Here is a 27606-nt window from a genome sequence, read left to right as displayed (position 1 = left end):
TTTGTCGGGGTGCACTCAGCCTCGTGATGCCAATTGAGGAGCTACTCGACCAAATAGTAGCGGCCCCGGTCAAAGAAAATCATCTTAACGACCGGGAGAGCGGTGTGCTGACCACACGCCCCTCCTATCCGCATCCTCAGTGAGGATGACACGGCGGTCGGATGGTCCCGATAGGCCAATTGTGGCCTGATGACGGAGTGCTTTAACTCGGGTTGACTTGATATCCCCTCAACCCGAGTTCACCCGGTTTCGTAACTCGAGTTGACGCATCTCTATTTACTACTTCGTTTGCTGCGCTGTTCACTGATATGGCGTAAGAAAAGTTGACGAAGATACATTACTATTGGCTTATGCCAGAAAAACAAGGTCTGCGTTAGCGATTTATGTGATTTCACCTTATTCAACAACTTTCACTTTCCTTCATGTCGTTATCAACTTTTTCTGTTTTCTAGATGAACATAAATCTAAAATACTCTCGGAAATGAAATATGAATAGAAAGCAGAATTACATATTGAGGTATACCGAACTATTGGATGGCCTTGTACCGTCCCTTCTTTTATGTCCCTGCAACTGAGAAATGAAATTTTTCCATTTGTTTGCACACATTATTCTATACATTACAGTACATATGTAGGTGACATTCCCATTCATGAAGTGGGACCATCTTCTGGAGCACTACTGTTATTTTTAATGCACTTAAAAGGCCACCTCAAACAGGCTATTTATGGTTTACTTATCTCGTAACCCCTTAACCTTAATATAGAATGGATGATACGAAAGTTACATTTATTGAATGTAATACTATCATGATTAAATTAAAACAATTAATTAGTAAACTCACTCATCCAAAATTTAAATAAAGAAACTTATTGTGAAATATCACTCTTCTGTGTGAACATGGGGTATGGCACCAGCACTGGAAAACTGTAGAATGAAAACCTGCCACTGCAATAGAGAAGCTACTGATCAGTGCAATGAAAGGTTTTTCACTTTGATAAAAACAGGTTCTCATCATTTTGGCCACGCCACCAGTGTCTACTGTGACCACAGAAAGATATTTCTCCACTCTAAACAGGCTAAAAACTTACATTAGAATGAAATTGAAGATGACAGACTTACTGGGCTTGCTCTAATCAGTGTTCATTGTGGTCTAGCATTGAAACTAGATTCTGAAGAAATTATGAATAAGTTGCTAATAAGATGTAAAAGACTAAATATAATATTTGAAACTAAAGTCATTTTTGTTATTTATTAAATTACAGTAACTTATAACCTAAAGCTACAGCCCAATGCCTAAGTGTCACAAACTTAAATATAAACAAAGAATATTGTAAGATTTTATTATATAATACAATTAATTATACAATTTAACTATATATAAATACTGCCAATTTCAGATTTGTTTCTTTTGTCATCCATAAGTACCTTATTACATACATTCCATATTTTTTATTTGAAGATGTCTAGATTAATTAGTGTTTACCTGCAACTTTATTTGCAGGTGACATGGATTCTAATGTGCTTATGGGGATTTTTAATTTCAAACTGATTTATTTTATTGAGGGTAAACAATAATGTCTTTTTATGGCATGATTGAAGTTATGGACAAAATCTAGTTTATTCTCCTAAGTGCAGCGATGGACACTCCTCCTTTTACAAGCTTTAGATATGTCAGTGATAATCCCTACATTGTTTAAGCCAGGTTTCTTTTATTTGAAGTTTCTGCGATCTCGGACACTATTATTCCACTCCGTAGATATTGATAAAGTCAATATACATTGTCAGTAGTGAGTTGAGCTTTGACCTCAGTGGAGTGTGCAGTGCAGAAAAAGCAGGAGCCACCATGTTGAGGAGGAACTTAAGAGGGAGAATATTATCTGTCTCTTTTGTGTGTGTGTGTGTGGCGGGGGTGGGGGACTATGGTATAAATTACAGACAGAAGTAACAAGGTTTTTTGAAAGAATATCATAGAGTTTTTAACGTTCGAACACCTTCTCACTACACAATTTATTTTTCGGTTGATACACGCAAGACAAGTTCGCATGGTACTATAGTGATGCAACTGTTAGATCACTTAAGCTGGCAACAGTTGTATACATTAGACAGTTGACACAAAGTGTACTGACAATCCGACATGTAGGCCTACTTGTAACAAGTATGGGACAGAAGCTTAACTGACCATCAATACTTCTCACTGCTACCAAACTTCACAATCTCAAAGTCATTGTAAGCGTCCAACAGGTAAAATTTAATCTTATATTCATTACAACCATTAATTGCTATATTTCAATGTTAGTGACTTAAAAACTTAAGGGAGAAGCTGTGGTTCGGACCCCCCCCCCTCCCCACCCCTCATTATTTATGCCCCTCTCCTCAATAAAAGAAAGGGAAGAGACTCGTATTTTATTATAGTATGGGATATCAGGTGAAATTTGTGACTGGCTTGAGAATTTCATTGCAATGGGGACACAGAATGTTGTCTTGGATCAAGATTCATCGACAGATGTAAAAGTAACTTAAAGGTATCATCAGGGAATGAGCTGGAATCCTTCCTGATCATGTTGTATATTAGTGACCTTGCTAACAATGTTAGTAGTAACCGAAGATTTTTTCACCTCTTACGCAGTTATCTACAATGACACTATCTGAAGACAGCTGCACATACAGTTAGATCCTGATAAGATTTTCAAAGTGGTGTACAGTTTGGCAGCTCACACTAAATGTCACAAATGGAATAGTGTACTTTTTGTATGACTACTGTGACAGTGAGTCACTATGGTAATCTGTCAACTCATACAAATATCTGAGTGTAATAATTTTGAGAAGTACAGGGTGACAGGAATTGAACTATATGAAATAAAATTGTCATAACTTCTAAACGTTTTGTGTTAGGATGTTCAAACTGCACGATTGGCTGCAGGGCTCGATGGGAGTTAGTATCTGCATTATGGTTTAGCAATGAAGCCCACTTTTATTTGGATGGGTCCATCAATAAGCAAAATTGGTGCATTTGCTGAAAATCCGCATTTCCCAATCAAGAAGTCTCTTCACCCTCGGTGGGTGACAGTATAGTGAGCAGTGTCCAGACACAGAATAATCAGTGCAATATTCCTTGATGGCATGGTGACTACTGAGTGCTACATGAAGATTTTGGAAGATGATTTCACCCCATTATCCAAAGTGACCTTGATTTCCTCAAGATGTGGTTCATGAAAGGCGGAGCTTGACCCGATCGAAGCAGGAGAGAGTTTGATGTCCTGGAGAAGCACTTTGGGGACTGCATTCCAGCTCTGTTATACCCAGAGGCCACTGGCATGGACCTTGGATGGCCACCATATTCTCTGGACTTGAATATATGCAACTCCTTTTTGTAGGGCTATATTAAAGACAAGGTGTGCAGCAATAACCTGAAAACCATTGCTGAGCTGAAAACAGCCATTCAGGAGGTCATCAACAGTATCGATGTTCCGCCACTTCCGCAGATCATGCAGAATTTTGCTATTTGTCTGTGCCACATCATCGCCAATGATGGCAGGCTTATTGAAGTGTCATAACCTAAATCCAAACACCAGTAGTGACATGTTGAATAAAGTGTGTGCACACCATAGTTTGGAACTAATTTAGGATTTTTTTTCGTATGGTTCAATAAGGCCCAATCATATGCAAATCAGATGGCAGATTTCAGTTCATTCATAGAATACTAGGAAAATGCAGTCAGTCTACAAAGCCAGTTGCTTACAAAACACTCATACGACTCATCCTACAATATTACCCAAGTTTGTTGGACTGTACCAAACAGAACTAACACAAAATATTGAATGAATACAAAGAAAGGCAGCACAAGTGGACACAGGTTTCTTTAATCCCTGGGAGAGCGTCACAGAGCTATTGAAAAAACTGACTTGCCAGATGCTTGAAAGTGGCCACAAACTATTCCATGAAAGCATACTTACAAAGTTTCAAGAATCAGCTTAAGTGAAGAATGTAGGAATGTAATACAACCCTCCTACACATCTCTCTCATAGGGATTGCTACAACAAGATTAGACTAATTACAGTGTGCATAGAGACATTTAAGCAATCATTCTTCCCTCACTCCATATGTGAATGTAACAGGAAAAAGCCCTAATAACTGGTACAATGGGAATTATTATCTCAGATTCCCTTTACAGTGCTTTGTAGAGTGTAGATGTAGATGTAGTAATTCTTCGCTTTCCACTATAATATATGCCAGAGTATTTTGAAGAAATAGTGAAATTCTTTCACAGTGTTGATACGGAGAGTTTTTAAAATGCAGCCATTGAAGGTGTTGGTTCACTTTCCCATGATTAAATAAATTGAAATATTACCAAGGTAATGTTTTTAAAGAATGCAGTAATGAGGTATGAATATGGCTGTATATTTTGTCTTCATAACACCCTACTTCCCTAGAATTCTATTCAAAATTAAAGGAGCTATACATAGCTTCATTATTGTGGGTAAATGAATTTTTCATGATAAAACCAGCAGGCTTCTGAGCCATATGAAGAGAAAAATGCTTCATAGTGTTGCAGCTTCACATTGGGCTGACAGCTCTTATGACCACAAATCCATGCAAGTGTGTGTTAACAGATCTAGGTTCTTGTATCAGCCATAAACGATACTGACCAGATCAGTGTTGAAGTGGCAATGTCTGTTAGTCCTATGGATGCTGGGAATGATGGGTTTTGGCAATGAAAATATTCCTTCACAATACAGTGAAAAAGTAACTTTCCGTTACATTAGGAAATGTGGAAAATGCCAAATTTGGTAACCAACAATTTTCTTCTGTTTTGCTGAAGGCAAGTTTATCTTATATCTTTTGATACAGACAAGTTGTTATTTTCTCTCCACAGTGAAGTGTTGGCAGATTGGCAGCATAATATTTTGGAATAGAATTTGGAAGCAGGAGCTCTGACCAGAATTTCTGGTCCGAGCTGCCAGAGTTGCTGGTCGTGTGTGTTTGTAAGTGTGTTTTAATTGTGCCTGTCTGCAACTTAATGTGTCATTTTTATGGCAAATAGTGATCTACCTTTTCCTTACATTGTTGATATTCCAACCAGGAGTTTCCATTGTTTAAGCAATGTATTGTTGATGAGTTATTTCTTCAATATCTGACTAGATTTAACAGGCCTAACATAAATGTTGTGATGTCTTTCCTGTAATAGAAATAAATGTTGTGTAATGTGTAATAAATACAATACAATAAAAAGGTAAATTTTCAACATAACACTGTTGAACAATGAAAATAAGACAGAAGTATATAATGTACTAGAAAAAAAAGCCCTTAGAAAATAACATTAAAATTGAGAAGGAAATAAAAATTTTACATTGAAAAATAATTTTTTTCCTGTTCAAAATGACGAACTTTAATGGAAAATTTTAAAAATGATATTTCTGGAATACTAAAGGACTGTGAACACAACTACACAGAAAACAATTTATTGAAAAGCTGTACACTAGAATGAATTAAGCATTTTGGTTCAGCTACATACAGTATGTAGTACTCAAGATTTAGGAAATATGAGATCTGAAAATGAAGAAACTAGATTATCCTGCACATTTAGATATGCTAACAAGATATAGAATTATGGTCTGGGGGAACTCATTTTACAGGAATGATATTTTCTTAATACAGAACTGTGTTACATGAATTGTATTTGCTGTTAGCTCTAGAACATATTCAAAAAACTTTATATTTTGACAGTCATTTCACAATACATAATGTCAAGCCAAACTCCAACCTACCGAGCGAGGTGGTGCAGTGGTTAGCACACTGGACTCACATTCGGGAGGACGACACTTCAATACTGCGTCCAGCCATCCTGATTTAGGTTTTCCATTATTTCCCTAAATCGCCTCAGGCAAATACCAGGATGGTTCCTTTGAAAGGGAACAGCCAACTTACTTCCCCATCCTTCCCTGTCCAATGAGACCGATGACCTCGCAGTTTGGTCTCCTCCCCCCAAATCAACCCAACTCCAAGCAAAAAAATTTCAGACGCTCCTCAGGAATATTTTTTGAGTATTTTGGTGTAAGCGACCATGATCTCCACTGTCTCACTAAACATTATTATGCAGTAATTATCATTTATTGATTTTATTGCCCAATTACCTTTGTTTCTATGAAAATACCTTAGCAACAGAAAATTGACATAACTGTCAATTACCAAAACATCCTATGTAAACAACAGAGTAATGGCACCTATGTACAGATTCAAAATTACTGTGATACGCTTACTGTCACAGTGAGAACAGCTCAGCATGGCGTCATTGTGCTGCAATTTTTTTGCATTTAAGAACCCACACATGAAGTGCATATTGACCAAATCTTCCTCAGTAAACTTACCCATACTGTTGTTTATCACTATTAATACACCATTAACACTGCCAGTAAAACAAACCCAAGACAAACAGAGTAGTACTGAATGCTAGCTTGAGGGGCAAGAGTAAAACTGACATTACTGCTGTCAACAGCTAACACCATGAGTGAACGGAACATGCTTGGTTTCAAACAATACAACAAATACCATCAACACTTGCGCTTTTATGAAGATACTGTCAGTGTTGTACAGATACGATGATAAAGGGGGTAGGAAATCAAACAGTGTGCAATTACTCAGTCTCTCTTATTTTCATAAAAGGTATATTGCACAATCTAATACTATGACCAAAAAAGAATCCCTAGAACAACTTCATATTTTAGTACAAAAGTACAGCCATTAGAACAGAAAGGAATCTGACAGATAGGTACAACTCTATCCAAGAAATTGCTGGAACAAATTAAATGTCTTACCAGTAATGTGTTGGAAGTTAAAACTGTTTTTACTCCACTGCAGGATTTCTTTCCAGAACTTCTTAAAATGAATGTTTCAGTTATTTCACAATTAATAGTGGCACAACTATTATCATAATATTTCATAATGTCGAGTAATTTCAGTGTATTGTACTTAAACAAACTGTACACTCTAATCTGAGTCCACAGTGTAACACACATTGGATTTGGTCACATGGCATCTAGTCCAACAGTAATCTGCAGCCATCAACTACTAGAGAATCAGTTGTAGCACATGGTCTGGCTGGGAATACCCTACAAACACAGATGAATAGCATCTTTCATTCAATGCCATGACATGTACAACTTTTATTGTGCCTTTATAATAGCTTTCTAACTGCTCACTTTCATGTGACTGCGTGAAATACATTTAAAGTCTTATCTACAGTGATCATTACTGAAGTGTGTCCACAGTCTGGGTGTGCTGGAGTTAACCTTTATTGTTTGTATTATCATTAGCTACAAATAGAAAAATATTAAACTTTAAGAATGATAACATTGTACCACTGGCTGACATTTGGAAGGATTAAAATCTCTCTTTTTTTTCTTTCATTAGTGTGCAGTTCTGACTGTGAAGTTAGTTTCAAACAAGGCTTTTCTCGGAGGAAGGAAGGTTAGGGTTTAACATAACAGCAACAGTGAGGGCATCAGAGACAGAACACAACCTTGGATGAGGGAAGAATTGGGAAGGAAAAGAAATACTAGGGTTTAATGTCCCATCAATGTATATGTAATTAGAAATGGGAATGAGGAAGACAACTCGCTGTGCCCTTTCAATTGAACCATCCAGGTATTAACCTTAAGCAATTTAGAGGAATCAGGAAAAACCATAATTTGGTTGGCCATAAAACCATTTGAATGAAAGAAAAATAAAGGGCTATGTTAATCCATTCAATGACAGCTGCTGTGGCAGAATTTTATCATTTAAACCATACATGGTGGCTGTGGAGTACGATGCAGTTAAAATATTGTTATATTTCTGGTGAATATTTAACGAGATCATAAATTTAGGAAATCTGTAAACAGCTGGAACTACAGCTAGCGGATGTGCTCTTGCGTCGCTCATTCTGGAGACTTCACATCTTTATGAAAAATGTAAACCTTTTTCACTATTTCTTGTTGCTTGTACTTCAGTCAGTAGCATGACTCTCTCGATCACACCTAGATATATGGAATGAGAAAATTACCATAGTGGTTATTCTTAAATAAAGAACTTTCTGTATTTCCACATTTTTTCTGTGTTTAAATAAATTTATTGACTCATTTCAGGGGTTTTACAGAAGCTTTAAGATATGAAAGATCAACACTGTTTGATCACAAGTCTAACATTTCTTCCTCATCTTGTTTAATTCTGAACACAAGTAATCTTTGTCCACTAGAGACATTGATTTGCTTATACCAATTAAGATAACAGAAATACAAGACTGAAAATATTGTTTGTTACTGTAGTCAGGTGGTTTTCCAAATTTCAGGAGCTATTTGTTTCAGTTATCATTTGGTGTCAACAATCATATTTGGTCACAACATCTTAACAACAGCAATTTTTTCATTCATTCAAAAATAGTATCATTCATCACTTCACATGCTCAAATCATCTGACATACAACAATGTTAAGACAAAGGTATATTGTCACTTAATCTACAATATCAGCAGATCTCATAACAATGAGAAATTCTTTTTCAATTCATTAGTCACACACAATCATACAAATAAAATAACCCTTTACATTGCTCATCTATAATTACAGGTCAGTTGGTGCTTTTCAGGCATATAGTGTCTTTTTCACTCACAGAAGTGAAATCATACAGGGCCACCTACAAAAAAATAACAACTCACAACTGTCTTGCACATCTCTTCCATTCACTCCCCACCTTTAACATTGTGCATACAAATCAGTCATAAATGTCAGTCAGCACTCTCTTAGAATCAAGTAGTAACACCTGATTGCACAGTATTATCACACAACCACAAAACTGTTGCATTGACCCATATATTGTTCCATCTAGTAATTCTAAAACACAAGAATTACATGTGACGAAATCTTGTACTGTTTCTCAGAGGCAGTGCACTGAGGTACTCTACTCTTTGCATCCAAGGCCTGCAGACCAGTTACATATGCCACCAATTGGATCAAATGACAGTTGTCTCGGACATGTGTATTCCCAACCCAGTAATTCTCCATTCTCCATCTTTGCACAGGAAATGAATTTTTTACACGAGAAAGGATGTGGAAAATTGCCTTGATCTAAGCATTCTATATATCCGTCACTGTGGATTTTCACCTTCTCTGAAAGTGGAGCCACATCTAAAATAGCACTTTCGTCATCGTCATAATACTCATAATCAATAATGGAATGTGTACTGGTCCTCTGTGCTGATTGAGCTTTCGATCGACTGATCTTTGAGAACGGTTTACCTCGTGTTCTTGTTTGTGTTTCCTTACTCGATGGGGAAACAGATGCAGTGACACTTGAACCTCGTTTTGGTGAGACAGTAGTCGTTCGTGCTGGTTCAGTGTTAGTAGTCTCCTGTGATCTGAAAGGTAATTTACCTCCACCTCTGTTTCTTGATCTGAGCAAAATGCTCGTCCTCGGTCTTTCTGTTGTGAAATAGCTCGACTTCGTTTTTTCACCGCCTGATGTAGCTGGATATTCACTGAACTGTTGGCTTCGATATAATAAACCAGATTCTGTCACATCATCACTCAGTGTACTAAGTACTTGTGGCAACTGTGATGGAGTTTCTGTAATGGCAGCAACTCTAGGGGATTCTGCATAACTGTTCTCTGAATACTTAGTTGTTGGCACTCGTACAGTACTCGCAGTTGGAGCAGATAAATCAGATAGTGAAGACAGCTCTTTTGAGCTGTAGTCTCCCTGTTCATCACTTTCACCCATTATCTGACCAGCTAAGAGACTGTGATCCTGTTCAGGATGAATTATTCCACTTTCTTGTGGAAATATAGCTCTTGGACCTAATACTGAGTCCAACTGGCCTGTTGCCTTGGTAACTGGAAGTTCACTACCAGCATCATATTGCTGCTGCTGAATGTTGACTGTTCTCGGGGCAGTTGTAACGGAACTGGACTGGATTGGAGTCGTCGGGAGTGACAGCGTCGCTCTTTGAGCTGCCAGTGAGGCGAGTGTTGTTCTTCCAGACAAAATGAAGGGAGAAGGTTTCCTGTTCTCTGTAGCCTTTGAGAGACCTAAAAAGAAAGAAAAAGTAGAAAAAGTAAAATGTGAGGAAACTTTTAAGCTAAAGCAATAAATGTTGATTGTTAATATTAGATCTTGGAACTGTATTATTGGAGAATTATAAATATAAATTTTCTACAAATACATGTAATGTTACTTGAGAGTTCAGACAGTGTTTTATGGACAATGGTTCTTTATACAATAGCAATATAAGAGGACTGTACACTTCTCACATATGATATATAGCACCAAGAATAAAATAACTGTATGTGGAATACTAGAAGAGAACAACATTGTATAAAAAAAACAGCTCATAAAATAAGCTGACTGCCTTAGAAATAATGTACCCCAACAGATCTTGAAACACAATGGATGAGGCAAAACCATCTGAATATCGTGACAGATTCCAGTTGATATCTTGGTTTTCAAATGTGCTGCCCATCAACCCTAAAATACATATTTGAGCGTCATTAAGTGGCCGATCAGACAAATCCTCAGGCAACAGGTTCCTATCTGCATGGACAATTTCCACATTCTTACACTTAATGTATAGGTTGATAAAAAATGGATGGAGTGAAGGTAACAAACTCACTGTGCAGCTGATACGTTAAGTGGTTGATAGGCACATTGATGGGACTGAAAATGGTGCTCAGCTTTTGGCTGTGTAATTATTCAGAGCTAACTAGTACAGAACACAAATACACACAGATACACCTGCAGGCTTACACTGAACTAGGACTGGAAGGTGGAAGCTCAGCTGGGGTGAAGGTTTGTATCAGATGAAGATGGTAAAAAGTGAAATGAGTGGGAAGGGGGAGGAAGGGTTGGAGAGAAGGTTGGCTGATGGTTGTGATGAAGAGGCAGCAAGTGTACAGGACAGAAATGTGGCACTGCCATGCTCTCTCTGGTGGCAGCATTGAAGGTTTTGTGTGACACATAATGTTGTGAAGAAATGAACTTGGTAGTAGAAGACAGAATTGACAAATAGGGGAACTGTAGAGATTAAGGTGTTAATGCAGAATGAGTTGAGTGGAGGTACAGCAATGGGAGACAAGGGTTAGCAGGCATTGATGGATGTATTGTAAGGGCAATTCTCATCTATGCAGCACGTTGGAGGGGGGGGGGGGGGGGGATCCAAATGGCATGGATTGTGAAGAAGCCTGTGAAGTAGAGCATTTTGTGCTCAGCAGTGTATTTTACCTCTGTGTGGACAACTCTGCTCTTGTCCACCAGTGGTCAACGAGTGAATATGTGGTTGATGATCACATCTACATAAAAGACTGTGCAGAACTTAGAGTAGAGCTGTTATGTTATGTCCAGTTTCAAAGGTAGAACTGTCTCTTATTGGATAGGATATGCCTGTGATAGGGCTGGAATAGGATGTGCCAGGTGGGTGCATAAACAGACAACATATAGAATGTGAAAGCAAGCTGCTTAACAGCACAGTTATGGTTATTACACCATACTTTTCCCCCTACAAACCATGAACCCTGCTGCAGAGGTATGGCTTGTGTGCCTCAATGATACAGGAATCTGTACCATGGGTGTAACCACATTTGTAGGGTATCTGAGGGGAGGACAGACTAACTTATGGTTCCTGATTAGAGGCAGCAGCCTTTTCGGTAGTTGCAAGGAGAACAGTCTGCATGAATGACTGATCTGGTCTTGGAACATTAACCAACATGGCCTTGTTACATTAGTACCGTGAACAGCTGAAAGCAAATGGAAATTACATCTGCTGCTTTCCCAACAATATGCAGCTGACAATGATGTCATCCTGTTGAGTAAAATATTCTGAATGTTAAATAGTCCCCCTTTCAGTGGGGACTACACAGGACATTGTAATCAGAAAAAACAAATCTGTTATTCTATGGATTGTAGCATGGAATACTAAATACCTTAATCCAATAGGTAGTTTACAGAAACTTAAAGAGAGAAACAAATAGGTTGTAGTTACATGTAGTGAGTGTTACTGAAGTGAGATGATAAGAGGAACTGGATTTCTGGTCAGGTGAATATGGGTTAATCAATACATAAGGAAACAGGGGTAACAGAGAAATAGAGCTAATAAAATGGAATGTGAGTGAATTAGTATGAACAACATAATGAAGGCATTATTACAGCCACGATAGACGCAAATTCAACACTGATGCCAGTAGTACAAATTTATATGCTTACTAGCTCCACAAATGATGAAGAGATTGAAAGAATGTATGATGAGATAAATGAAATTATTCATTTCATTAAAGGAGACAATATATAATTGTGACAGGGACTCCAATTCTGTAGTGGGAAAAGGCAGGTAAGAAAACATTATATGAGTAGATGGAGTGACAGAAAGGAAAGGGGAAGATAAGTTATAGAATTTTGCACAAAGCACGATTCAATCATTGCAAAAACTTGGTTTAAAAATCATGAATGATGGCAGTATATGTGGAAGAGACTTGGGACACTGGAACGTTAAAGACAGATTACATAATGGTAAGATACAGATTTCAGAATCAATTTTTAAACTGCAAAACATTTGCAGGGACAGATCTGGGATGGAATAACAACAACACAAATTAGGACATAGTTACTTACCACACAGAGGAGGTGTTGAGTGGCAGACAGACACATTTAAAAATAGATCACACACACACACACACACACACACACACACACACACACACACACACACACACACAGAAAATGCTAAAAATTTGACGGGTAGATCAAATAACTTAAGATGAGATACTGAATCTAACTGGGGAGAAAAGAAATTTATGGCACAACCTGACTAGAAGGATAGATTGATTGATAGGACAGATACTGAGGCATCAAGGAATTTTCAATTCGATAATGGAGGGAAATGTGAGCAGTAAAAATTTTAGAGGGAGATTAAGGCTCAAATACTATAAGCAAGTTCATCTGGGTGTCTAAGGGGCAGTCAAATGAAAATGAGCCAGATGGAAAAAAGTGAACTGTTTATTATTTAAAAAATAATCACCAAAACTGTTAATACATTTACCCCACTGTGAGACAAGACGTTCAGTGCCTTCACGAAAAAATGTTTGTGATTGCCTATCAAACCATGGCTGCACGCAGGCCTGTACTTCTACATCTAACAGACAGGGAGCAGTATGTCGTCCTGAATGGGGTGACTTCAACAGAAAAAAGCATAACTTCAAGTGTGCCCCAGGGCAGCTTAATAGGTCCACTGCTTTTTATGATTTACATAAATGACCTGGTTAATGGTATTGACAGCGACATTAGACTGCCGATGATGCTGTAGTCTACAGGAAATTAGTATCACACAAAGCTGTGAACAAATCAATGAGGATTTGCAGAAAATAAATGCATGGTGTAATGACTGGCAGTTATCTCTCAATATTAGTAAGTGTAACCTACTGCGTATAACAAGGTGAAAATCCCCTTTAATGTATGAGTACAAAATAAATGCCCAGTCTTTGGAAGCGGTAACATCCGTCAGGTATCTGGGTGTGACTATTCGAAATGATCTTAAATGGAATGATCAGGTTACATGAGTAATGGGTCAGGTGAACTCTAGATTGCGGTTTATTGGTAGAATCCTGAAGCGATGCAGTCCTTCAACAAAGGAAATAGCTTACAATATGTTAGTTCATCCAGTCTTAGAGTACTGTTTGTCTGTATGGGACCCTTACCAGTTGGGTCTGATTCAAGAGATTGAGAAGGTCCAAAGAAGAGCGGTAAGATTCATGACTGATACATTTAGCCATCGCAAGAGTGTTACAAATCTCATAGAAAGTTTGAAGTGGGACACACTTGCAGGTAGGCGGCACGCTAAATGGAAGGGGCTGCTCACTAAATTCTGAAATTTGATCTCCACCAAGGATGTAGAGCATATATTATTACCACCAACTTTCAAATCGCACAATGATCACCATTCAAAGATAAGGGAAATTAGAGCTCGTACTGAGGCATTCAGACAGTCGTTTTTCCCTCGTGCGATCTGTGAGTGGAACAGAGGGGGGGAAATATGACTTTGGCACGAATTGTGCCCTCCACCACACACCGCTTAGTGGCTAGTGGAGTATATATGTAGATGTAGATCTATAACATATCAACAACCACGAATGTCTTTCTTCAGAAGTCCAAAAATATGGAAACTGTATGGGGACAGATCAAGACTGTATGGAGGATGTGTAAGGGCTAAATACTGGTCATGAAAGCCTGTATTTTATGAAAATACTACTCGTGTTATACAGGGTTCAATATTGGGACTGCTCTGTTAGTGCTATATGTAAATGACCATCAGTCTTAATCTGATAGAGCAGAAATAGTGCTCTTTCTTGAAGAAGTAAGAAGTAAGTATTGTAATCAAGACCAGTCTCTACAGCAACAGAAGAAACAAGACATACAGCATTCAGAAGAATTGATTTTGTGTGTGTGTGTGTGTCTATATATATATATATATATAACAGGTGCAAAGATAGATAATCTGTGTTCTGTCTCTATTTGCCATGTTACGTGACATAAAGGCTTAATAATTGCTATATATATATATATATATATATATATATATATATATATATTTTATCTATCTTTGCACCTGTTATTGTCCTTCAAATTAGTCACGTGTTGTGTAGAACCCGTTCCCAGCGATGTGTAAGGCGTAGTATATCATTAGCAGAGCATGTTCTGTTGGTGGTGCGAATGAAGCGGTCTACTGCCTGTCGAATCTCTGGAAAAGTCACAAGGACTTAAGTCATATTACTGTTCATTTTTGGAGCATCACCTGCAACCAGCTTCGCAAAAGAAGTGGCGACGCTTTCTGTGCAACCCACCCGTCATTTTGCACAACAGTGCATGGGTGCATACAGTGCAAGCTGTGGCTCCTCTGTTCGGTCGATGGTACTGGGAAGTACTGTACCACCCACCATACTCCCCGGACATAAGTTTTTGTGACTTTGATTTGATTCCGAAGATGAGGTAACCACTTCATGGCATTCGCTTCAGAACTGTTCCAGAGATTCGACAGGCAACAGACCGCTCCGTTCACACCATCAACAGAACAGGCTCTGCTAATGGTATAATGGTATACTATGCATTACACATCACTGGCAATGGGTTCTACACAACACTGGTGACTACTTTGAAGGACAGTAACAGGTGCAAACATGTAACTCTTTTGTATCGGTTGTGAATAAATAGTTGCCACTATTTAAGTTCCAATCCTCATATAATACCTGGGTGTGTGGTTGGGTTACATTTCATAAATTTTATTGAGGATTAAAGTTAAAATATAAATCCAGTTACGTAAATGTCCAGCATGTAGCTATGTTTCCACATAGAAAATGTATCTTATATGTAAACCTGCTGATATATTCTGCACCATACCAAGTTGTCATAAATATGATCGACAGAACAGAAAATAACTAACTAGTCATTAGATACACTTATCAGGTTTTCCAAGGAAGTGTTATTATTCTCTTATTTCATGTAGTTCCATGCTCGATTAAACTACATGGTCCAGTCCCATTTATGTGACCACCAGTCAAAATCCTTAATAACCACCTTTTGCAGTGTGGACTGCTGCAAGAAGTGAGGTTCTGGTAGATACAGACAGGGATGTGGAGCCACATCAACTCACGTGGTAGCCAGCTGTGCTAGGTTTTTTGGTAGAGGATCCGCACTGCTAACAGCTTAAGGTGATCCCACAGTGTCTCAGATGAGTTTAAACTGGGGAAGTTTGATGGCCAGGACAGTATGGTAAGCCTGTGCTGGTGCTCTTCAAATCACACACGTACACTGCGCATTGTGTGAAACACACTGTCCTGCCAGTAAATGCCACTACCTGTAGCAGTGGACATGATCCGCATACTTGTATTGATCCACTTTGTCTTCTAGAATGATGTTATCACCCAGGGAATGCTACAAAAACATTCTCAGACAATTCCTCATCCACAGAAAATTGTCTCAGGGCCATATAAGCTAATTACCATCTTTCTGAAAGAGCATAAAATGTGGTTCATCTGATAAGGTCACCTGTCACCACTCAGTAGATGACCAGATGTACTGGTCAGTTGCTCAACAGTTGCATGTCTATTCACCAGTACACATCTCCACACCAAACATTCACCCCTGAAATTTATGGCATATGGTTCCCCATAGTTGCCTCCGCTCTTGATTTGGATAGCACCATTTTGCCACATACAGTATAGTTTGGAAACTACTCATGTGTCACCATGGTTAAACTTAGCCATTTCAAAAATGCTCCCAACTGTGGCCTGAATGCCAACAATCATACTCTTGACTGATAAGCCAGCTGGTGGAAACATTGCTGTTGGGCGGAGGTACAGTGTGAGCTGCTGAGACTGAGTTGGTGTTTGAATTTCCTTCTCTGGTGAGCAGAAGTCCCATATAAATTGTGATGGGTTTTGACTGTTAAACTGTTGGACCATTTGATGGAATTATCTGGAGCCCATGTGCATCTGCTTAGGTGGTGAAACTTGTTCTTTAATGTTTGCGGGTTTATGTAAGTTAAGACAGTTGGGTTAATATGTGCCACATTACTGGCCTTGAGATTTCTAGTTAACGAAAAAGTCAAGATTTGTAGCTAACAAAAGATGTTGTCAACATTTCATCCCTAATTGACATTGTGCAGGGTTGCGCTCACCTTAGCAAGTTTGCATGCCTAGAAGCTGCCCTGCAGCAGTTGGAGGATCCTTAATTGGCATCTTATTAATTGGACATTTTTCTGTTGTAGAAATTTATACTTCAGGGTTGATATAACACCAGTTTTAATGAAAGATGTGGAGGAATAGGGTGGGTTTAGGTGCTGCGGTGGTGTGCAACGTACCATCCGTGGAGCAGTGGCCATGTTGATTCAGCTCCAGGACAGTTACAGAACATTACTATTGAAGTGGAATGCCCTGGCGGGTGAATAAATTAATTTTGTTTGTTAATGTCAAGTTGTTCTAATTTAAGTGTTTCATGGTATCATGTGATTGTTTTCCACACTCATTTGAGAGAATACTATGACATATGAATGAGTTGCATTCTTGGTTTTCAAATTGTATCATTCTAGCAACTTGGAAGTAACTGAAGGTATTGTCCAAAGTGATGGTCCATTTGCAAATGTGGCCCACGAAGCCAAGGACTAGGTTACTGGTGCTATCCTTCAAGGACCAACTTATCTGTTAAACTGATTATGCTTGCTATACTACATTCAAGAAAATTCTGGAATAGAGATTTCAAGGTATTGAGACACCTGTCAAGTCTAAATTAAATTAAAGAAGAGGGTTAGTTTCTTCACCTGTAACATATATAAAATGAACAGTTTAGGCTATTGGTTATGAGTATTTAAAATTGTCCCACTGCAGTTAAGTAATCAGATAAGATTATCGCGAGAGCTCACTTCAATTCTCTACTAAATTTCATTGTGAATTTGGTGAAAAGCTGGTATTGGTTATAGAGTCTGTGTCACATTGGCCCTTCTAGTTAAAGTGATGTTTGGTACTTCTATTTGGAGCAGAAATTACAACACTGTTTTTGTTTAATATCTTATTGAAATTTATGAGCCTTATCAAGTGAACTAAGCAAGTGTATTTAAGATTTTAATTATTTTATCACTGCTTTGTTGGATTATAAAGATATAATTTACAAAACTGGAGTGGACTGTTTTAAGTGTTTTTAATATTTAAAGAAGATTCATGTTATTGGCGATAATCTGAAAAAATAAATGTATACTTGTGTAAGCAAGTTTATAAAATAAATGGTATATTACATAATTAGCCACCTTTCCACACCAGAATCCTGCATTCAAGTCTGATGTGCTCACAAGGTCACCCTTCTTTATCCCGTTCTTGTCAAAAGAGGGTTTCAAGTTGTAAGTATGAAATGTTTCAGCTTACAAGGCAAACTGTTGTAATGAATAATAATCTGTTTTTGTGGCATTAATGAAGTGCATTTGTTTTCTACATTTACACATAAAATGACTGCAAGTGAACATCTTATTTAGCATACTTAGTATTCGTCTAAGTATATTTACGCTAGGGAAAGGAAAACTTTGAATGTACTACAAGAATGGAGGGTTGATTTAATGATAATGTAAGTTTTATATACTAAGAAAGATCTCCATAATCTTGGAAGCTGCTGCCAGAGTCCACTGTTTCATGAATTTAATAAAAGGTTTATCACCAGTTCCAAATAAGCAAAACAGTTAATTTGGTTTAGAGTACATGAGGGCATATGATTTAAAAACTTTTTCTGTATTAATATCAATTTCACTTAAACTAAATGAATAAAATTGTGAAAAGTAATAAACAATGAGTAATGTTTTCTTTTTTAGGTTTACTGCTCTTTCTTCAGCAAAATTAATAGAGGAATAGCAGTAGCAAATACACTATATGATCAAAAGTATCCAGACACTCTCAAAAAGGTATGTTTTTCATATTAGGTACATTGTGCTGCCACCTACTGCCAGGTACTCCATATCAGCGACCTCAGTAGTCTTTAGACATCGTGAGACAGCAGAATGGGGTGCTCCATGGAATTCACAGACTTCGAACGTGGTCAGGTGATTAGGTGTCACTTGTGTCATATGTCTGTATGCGAGGTTTCCACACTCCTAAACATCCCTAGGTCCACTGTTTCCAATGTGATAGTGAAGCGGATACATGAAGGGACACATACAGCACAAAAGCGTACAGGCTGACCTCATCTGTTGACTGCCAGAGACCGCTGAGAGTTGAAGAGGGTTGTAATGTGTAATAGGCAGATATCTATACAGTCCATCACACAGGAATTTCAAACCACATCAGGATCCACTACAAGTACTATTACAGTCAGGCAGGAGTTGAGAAAACTTGGATTTCAGGGTCGAGCGGCTGCTCAGAAGCCACACATCACGCTGGTAAATTCCAAACGACACCTCCCTTGGTGTAAGGAGTGTAAATATTGGACAATTGAACAGTGGAAAAATGTTGTGTGGTTTGACAAATCATGTTACACAATGTGATGATCCGATGGCAGCGTGAGGGTATGGCAAATGCCCAGTGAACGTCATCTGCCAGCATGTGTATTGCCAACAGTAAAATTCAGAGGCAGTGATGTTATGGAGTGGTCATGTTTTTCATGGATGGGGATTGCACCCCTTGTTGTTTTGCATGGTACTATCACAGCACAGGCCCAAATTGATGTTTTGAGCACCTTCTTGCTTCCCACTGCTGAAGAGCAATTTGGGGATGGGGATTGCATCCTTTCAACACAATCCAGCATCTGTTCATAATGCATGACCTGTGGCAGAGTGGTTACACAACAATAACATCTCTGTAATGGACTGGCCTGCTCAGAGTCCTGACCTGAATCCTATGAACACCTTTGGGATGTTTTGGAACACCGACTTTGTTCCAGGGCTCACCAACTGACATCGATACCTCTCCTCAGTTCAGCACTCCATGTAGAATGGGCTGCCATTCCCAAAGAAACCTTCCAGCACATGACTGAACGTATGCCTGTGAGAGTGGAAGCTGTCATGAAGGCTAAGGGTGGTCCAACACCATACTGAATTCCAGTATTACCGATGGAGGGGGCGACGAACTTGTAATCCATTTTCAGCCAAGTGTCCGGATACTTTTGATCACATATTGCATCTAAGAAGGAACCAGGGAGAAAATACCATATACTTTGATCATGTACATTCATTACCGAGGTACAGTATCATTTTATGGGGAAATGTACATGAGCCCAAAACAGTTTTTACAAAACAAAATGCAATTATAAGAATAATAAAAGAAGCAAGCAGCACAAAGCCATTCAAGCTTTCTTTAAGGATGTAAAAATCTTATCCCTTCCCTGAATTTATGTATTGGAAGTAGTTGTGCATGTCAAGACATGTACACTGAGAAATGAAAACCTTTTTCCTCAAAATAAAATTGTCCACGATTACAGTATGAGGAAGGACAGTGACATACATGTTAGTCACTGCACCACCACATTATGCCTAAAGGGCATATATCATGCAGGGACAAAACTATACAACAAATTACCCAGACATATAAAAATCTCTTCCTAAACTACAAAACTTGGAAAGGTCCACGACAGCTTCCTACTGAAAAACTACTTTTATTCAATTAGCTGTATCTTATGCTTGAAAACATGTGATTCATGCATTCATGCTTTTAACTGCAGAAATATGTTGTAAATACGCAGTAATATGTGGACTGATATGGTAAGGAATGAGGAGGTTCTCCGCAGAATCAGCAAGGAGAGAAATGTGTGTACAACACTGACAAGATGAGGGGACAGGATGATACAACGTCTGTTAAGACATCAGGGAATAACTTCCATGGCACTAGAGAGAGCTGTTGAGGGTAAAAACTGTAGAGAAAGACAGAGATTAGAATATATCCAGCAAGTGATTAATGATACAGGTTGCAGCTGCTACTCTGGGATGAAAAAGTTGGCACAGGAAAGGAATTCATAGTGGGCAACATCGAAACAGTCAGAAGACTGGAGACTTAAAAGAATGTAGTCAAATTTGTAGTTATTTACTTTGAGGATCCAATGAGTTATAAAAATTTAAATGAAATATGTTCAGTAGTTTTAAACCAACAGCTAAAAAGATTTTTCTGTCCAATATCTTGTGCACAGTATATGTACTGAAAAAAGATATTTCTACAAACAAATAAATAAGTTTTAAAAAATTTGTTGAAGGGACCGCCACATCATTCATTTCAAGTCCCTTATGAAAAGTACTGAATACTTGAATGAGGTCTGCTGAACCATGACTCAAATCTAACTTATCATGATCACAAGCTTAGCAGGGTACCAAAGTTCCAGCTTACTCCACTTGTTCCGACAGCCAGTGTACACATTTGTAATTTTCAACACAATTACAAAAATATATTTTTAATAGCTGTGGACGGCTTCCTTCCAGTGGCAGTAGTCAGCAGCACTTCAAACAAATGTGTTAAATCATGGGCTTCTTTGCAACATTTAAAATCTTCATTCTTGTATTTAATACTGAATGTGCCTTCAACGCTTAGGAAGAAAAATCATTCTCCCCCCCCCCCCCCCCCCCCCCAAGAAAGAGATGTGTTTGAGAAAGGGAAGTGTCATCTTACCACTTTAGCTCCCTGTGAGAGTAACATCATCTCTAAATATTTTTATTCCACTAAATATAATGTCATGTAAAAGAAATTTTCATAGAAAACAGTCACTAAAGTCATTTTTAGTAATGTGGAATAAAATTATATAAAAATAATAATTTAACTATAAAATATTCAACCACACAGGTGAAAACTATTAAATTACCTCATGTGCTAGATAGAAAGAAACATTTTCACATTTAAGGCAGCATACAAAATTTCCTATAATGCATATATTACATTTAGTCCATTTATGAAACTATTGTATGTATTACATACCTCGAGACTGTGCAACTGTGACTTGTGTTGGAAGAAGCAAGTTGTCTAATCCAGGCTTGTCTCTGGCTAAATGATCCATAGATTCTAAGAGATCCATATCTTTGTCTGCTGTGCTGTTAAACAGTACAGGTCTTCGAGGGAAATTGAATTTACGAGGCCGTGTTCCTGCAACAACCAATATCTTTAAAAGTCTGTTGAAATTTCAGCAACAGAATAAGATATAACTTATTTTATCTTCTTAGTGAGTTCCAGGACACAAACCATTACAATAATTAAATTTTTAGTAGATGTACTTTTTGTTCCAATAGATCTGTAGTGATAAGATCCTGCAGGGTATAGAAAATGTCAGAAATGCAAGAATATAAAATAAATATTTGCAAAAAAAAAAAAAAAAAAACAAATATTCTAATTTCCTTCCACAAATCCCAAGTGAAGTGGTCCTGCAGCAGTGTGTGTGCTGATGTGAAACTTCCAGGCCCCAAGCTGTTGGTTTGAAAAAGAGATACATGTTTAATGAAAAATTTCATTAAGTGATAAATATATTGGGAAGCAGTAGTATTGCTACTTCCCTACACAAGCCTCTTCAGGATGTTCTTGAGTTCACGCCACAAATAATTCTTACTATGTTTTTGGACGTGGAAAACTTTAGCTTGGTTTGATGAGTTATTACAATATCTTATCCCAATTGACATTATAGAATGAAAGCAACCACAGTGTGCCAGCTTTTTCATTTTTATATCACCTATGTCTGACAGCATTTGCATTGAAAACAGAGATTTGTTTAGGCACTTTCAGGAGTTCTGTGGTATGCTCCTCCCTGTTGAATTTATTATCAAGCTGTAATCCCAAGAATTTAACACTGTCATCTTCTTTTAGGCATATAATGGTAGGAAACCTCTTACAAGTTCTAAACTGCATGTAATGTGTTTTTTCAAAGTTTAGTGACAAATAATTGTCTAGGAATAGTTTATTAATGTCCATGAAAATTTCATTAACTGATCTTTCTAGGACTATCCTTGATTTACTGTTTATTATAGTGTTTGTGTCATACACAAACAAAACAAACGTGGCATCTCATAATGTTACAGATGAAAGGTCACAGATATACTCAAGAAAAAGTAGGAGCTCTAAGATGCACCCTTGTGGGGCACACTTGTAATTAGTTCCCAGTTCGATGACACCTAACGGCTTAATATATGTCTCTTTCCTAATGAGACCCACTGTTTCCTGTTAGAAATATAGGATTTGAACTATTTGGTAGCATTTACTGTTATGCCATAATATTCTAATTTACTTAAAAGGATATTGTGATTTACACAGTCAAATGCCTTTGATAAATCACAAAATATACCAATTTACTATGTATGAACTAAGTGCATTTTTGCTGTATGTGTAGATAATAGCCTTCTCAATATCAGAACCCTTTAGAGATTCAGTCTGTGACTCTGACAGTATATTATTTGTTGCCGGGTAGTTAATATATATTACATTACTTACATCGCATTAATACTTGTTCCGGAGATCATACATATGACATTTTGTAATGATGTGAAACATGTCAGTTTAACATAAGTTTTCTTTACACAATATAATTAACTTTTGTACATAGTTACTACTTCATATCTAAAAATTCTTCTATTGAGTGAAGGAGTTGTCATTCAGAAATTCTTTTAATTTGTTTTTAAACGCTGGTAGGCTATTTGTCAGACTTTTAATGCTATTTGGCAAATGACCAAAGATTTTTGTGGTAGCATAATTCACCCCTTTCAGTGTCAAAGTCAGATTTAACCCAGGACAGTGAAGATCATCTTTCTTCTAGTGTTGCAGCAATGCACTTTGCTATTATTTTTGAATTGTGAGGGGTTATTAATAACAAATTTTGTAAGGGCATATATGTATTGTGAAGGTACAGTGAATATCCCAAGTTCCTTAAAGAAATGTCTGCTCCAGCTATTATTCTGATTACACACTTCTTTGCAATGATTACCTTTTCTCTTAATGATGAATTAAACGTAAATATGATGACACATGAAAGCAGAGAATGGAAACAGGCATAGTAGGCTGATTTACTGATATGTTTATCACCAAAATTTGCAATAACTCTAAAAGCATACATAGCCAAACCTAACCATTTCAACATATCATCAATGTGTTTCTTTCAATTAAATTCATAAATGCACACACCCAGAAATTTTGAATACTCTGTCTTAGCAACAGACTTCTCTTAAAAATCAATATTTTTCAATGGTGTAACACCATTTACTGCAAAGAATTGTATGTACTGTGTTTTCTCAATTTCTGAAAGTCATTATTTACAATTTCCTCGGCTGATTCTTGTTTGTTCAGTGTGATTACTATATTCATATCATCAGCAAAAAGAACTAGCTTCACATCTTCACGAATATAGAGTGCAAGTCAGTAATATATCTTAAGAACAGTGCAGAACCCAAGACTGAACCGTGTGGGACATGCATTCTTGATATCTCCCCAGTTAGAGGACTGCTAATTTTTGCAGACTGTCTGTACTGTTAAGTTCAACCTTCTGTATTTTTCCAGTTAAATGTGAATTAAACCATTTGTGCACTGTCCCACTCATACCACAATACTTAAGCTTATCTAGAAGAATTTCATGATTCACGCAGTCCAAAGCCTTTGAGAGATCACAAAATATACCAATAGGTGATGTTTGATTATTCAGAGCATTTAATATTTGATCAGTTTTTCTTTTGAAAAGTCTTTCTGTTAACCAAACTGGCAATTTGTTAGTTCTTCAGTTTTACAAATCTGTGATGCTGCTCTTGAATACATTACTTCTTCAAGAATTTTGGATAAAGCTGTTAGAAGTGAGATTGGGTGGTAGTTGTTAGCATCAGACCTATCCTCCTTTTTATGCAATTGTTTAACAATAGCATATTTTAGTCTATCTGGAAAAATGCCCTGTTTCTGTGAGGTACTACCTATGTGGCTGACAATCTTACTCATCTGTCGGGAACAAGCTTTTAGAACACTGTTGGAAATGCCATTGAGTAAATTTATTATTTTCATAATTTCAGTATGAGGGGTGGGTTGCATTTCAGTTTTCTCAAATTGCATAGGTATTGCATCTTCCATATACTGCCTTGCATTTCCTAATAAATACTTGGTTTCTATTTTCTCTACAACACTTAAAAAATTATTATTAAAAATGTTTTCTATTTCTGACTTTTTGTTAACAAACCTTTCATTGAGTTCTTCCTGTGCTCTTGGATGCCCTGTTTCTCCTTTAAAAAATATTCCAAATTTTTTTAATAAGTTTTCTTAATACAGTGCAGCAGTTTTGATAATGTTTCACTGTTACCGGATCATTACCCTTCTAGCCATAAATACATTTCCTTTTTCTGTTTACAAGATATTTTTACGCCTTTAGTAAGGCACAGCTTTTTAGATGGATTCTTACAATTATATTTCACTGTTTTCTTAGGTAAACTGTTTTCAAACGTACTCACAAAGATATCATGAAAGATGTTAAATTTTAAATTAGCATCAGGTTTCCTACACACCTCATCCCAGTCTAACTATTGCAAGCTTTTCCTAAAATTTGCAACTGTTAAATCATTAATTGAATGCATTTTTTGGAGGACTGTTTTGTGTTACTGTATGGAACTATGTCATATACTGTAACTAGCTGTGTATCAGGATCAGACAACTGTTCTTAACAGGAACAGTTTTTATTTGATTAAATTTATCTTGGTCCACAAAAACATTATTCATCAGTTTTATCCTTTCCTGTACCACCTGAGTAGGAAAATCAATAATTGACATCAAATTAAAAGAACTAAATAATACTTCAAGGTCAAGATTTCTGCCAGAATCTTTCAGAAAATCTACAGTGAAATCCCCTCAAATAATAATTTGCTTCCCTCTGTCTGACAGATAGCACAACAAAGGTCCAAGTTTTTTAAAAGTAGCTGAAAATTTCCCTATGGGGACCTATACACATCTACAATTATAAAAGTACCATTATTTAGTTTAAGCTCACACACACACACACATGCGTCTATATGTTGCTCTACAGAAAATTTTTTAGTTTCTAAATTTTTCAGACTATGGTAAATTTTAACATATACGGGAACTATTCCTCTTTCCACGGTGTATCTACTTACATGTGCTGAAAGCTTATATCCATCTACATTTACCTTTCCATATTTGTGACTATATGATGTTTAGACAGGCATAGCACATCTATTCCATCCTCAGTTTCTAAATCTTCTAAACAAACAAGGCAATTGTTTATTATCGTTTCTGAAATTTTTGAGAATGCTGACAAAAGTGAAATTGGACAGGAATGTGATGGTATTTCTGCTATATTCTAGCCACACCAGGTCATCAACGGTGGGAATTACAACATTCAGAGATCAAGAATCTATCAAGACCAGAAAACAAGCCAGAATCACAACTGTGCATGTAATCAAGAGATCAGACAAGAAGAGATTCCCCTAATGATGCTAATGTGCAAGTGACTGAATATCCACACATCACACTGCTAAATTAGGAAACATACGACTGACTTGAGTCGGCAGCTGCCTCAGCTTGGTGCCTCAGAAACCAGAGACTCTCTGCAGTACACATGGCATGGGCATCTCCCATCAGTGGACATCATACTCATTTCACTGGATGTCAACATCATTGGTTCCATGTCCTCTGTTGCCATGGCATTATTGACATGGGCAGGTACCAAAATTTCGTTATCCCCTTTTTTAACTTCACCATATTTCTACCATTTGGGAAATGACCCACTAATAAATGACTGGTTACACACAGAACTTAGTATGTTACTAAACTCAGAAGCACACTCTTTAATTAACTTTGTTGATATTTTATCATAACCTCTAGAATTTTTTATTATTTCAAAGATTTTTTGGTGCCCATTACTTATTCTGGTGTAGTGTGAATCATATTCATATTACTGAAGTTATGAAAGTTAGTGTTATGTTTAGTGAGTTACTTTACCTGATACTATATTTTCATTGTCATTGAAAGCAACAGTAGGAGGCAACTCATTAAAATTTTAGCAATGCAAGTGGAGTTGTTGTTCTTGACACATTGCAATTACATGTGACAAATAACAAAAAAGTAGGTAAAATGTAACCCTAATCTTCAAAACCCTAATTCTAAGGTTAACAATATTTAATTAGCCTACAAACAATATGACCATACGCCATACACCATAAACCTAATGGAAGAGATTTACCTTTGTCAGAGAAGACACTATAAATTGCACTTTGAAATCAAAATGTTCTGTGTACAACAGCTAATGATAAAAAATGGAAAGGAAGTGTTGAAAGGCAGTCAGTGAGTGTTTCAAGTTGCTCAAAGCTGTGGGTCACCAAAGAAGCAAACAGTAAGAAACAATGCACTTTCAAAGACACATTTATTAAGTGAGCAATAAGGCAAGACAGATTAAGAAGTTAAAACAGATGAAAGTTTTGAAAAAAAAAAAGAATTTATGAAAAACAGGTACCAGCATCAGGAAGATCATGATTATGAATGAGTGAGTATCTACAGTGTGATTATCACAGACTGTGCACTTGTTTAATCTGAAAATGTTGTCAAGGAAGTTAATGACAAATTGTTCAAAAGAGCCATCTTGGTATTCAAATGAAGTGTTTCAGGAAAGCCATGAAAGATCTATATCTCAATGGCTGGACAGAATCTGCTCATCTCAGGTAGGTCACCAGTTTCTTAAGCAATGTACTGCCTCATTTGGTAGGATGATCAAGGTGCTGGGTGGAAAGCCAAAAAACTGCTGATACTACTGTCTAATATTTAATTTAAAAGGGCAAAAATAGAAACGGAATTCAGCATAACAGCAATATATATTACAGAACAGTCTGAGCTGGTGACACAAGACAATGCTGATAGTGGTGAAATATGTGTAAATGGTAAGATGAAATGCTCAAGTTAGCAAAAGAATCAGATCAGCAACAGATGATTAACTGTTGCTGAGTGGAGTACTTTTCATTGTAACAAGAAAACATCACCTCCTACCTTCCTCAACGTATAGGTAACCCTTCAGCTTCAATAAAAGTGGCACTACAAAGTTATTAAAAAGTGAGGCTCTGTGATGACACATCACAAGTTGCATCTGTTGAAGTTTACTCTTGCCCACCACTGGTGAGAATTTCTT

The 27606-nt window shown here is 37.2% G+C and overlaps 1 protein-coding gene across 2 annotated transcripts in view; it reads right to left on the bottom strand.

Annotated features, from left to right (window-relative positions):
• Positions 1–8094: 8094 nt before the first annotated feature.
• LOC124721104 (serine-rich adhesin for platelets-like) overlaps positions 8095–27606 on the bottom strand; it is a 481067-nt gene continuing 461555 nt past the window's right edge. Inside the window, exons 18-20 of one of the 2 annotated variants that reach the window (XM_047245922.1) lie at positions 21441–21605; positions 9802–10058; positions 8095–9771 (exon numbers count right to left, since the gene is read on the bottom strand). In XM_047245922.1, coding sequence (XP_047101878.1) covers positions 8932–9771; positions 9802–10058; positions 21441–21605 — 1262 coding nt within the window. In that variant the 3' untranslated portion in view covers positions 8095–8931. Of the gene's footprint in view, positions 10059–21440; positions 21606–27606 lie in introns of both variants that reach the window. The other variant, XM_047245921.1, reaches the window with a different exon arrangement.

Source organism: Schistocerca piceifrons, chromosome X (assembly GCF_021461385.2).
Source record: "Schistocerca piceifrons isolate TAMUIC-IGC-003096 chromosome X, iqSchPice1.1, whole genome shotgun sequence".
Taxonomy (NCBI): domain Eukaryota; kingdom Metazoa; phylum Arthropoda; class Insecta; order Orthoptera; family Acrididae; genus Schistocerca; species Schistocerca piceifrons.
Note: the sequence above shows the minus strand (reverse complement) of the source record. Positions and strands in the feature narration are given on the sequence as shown.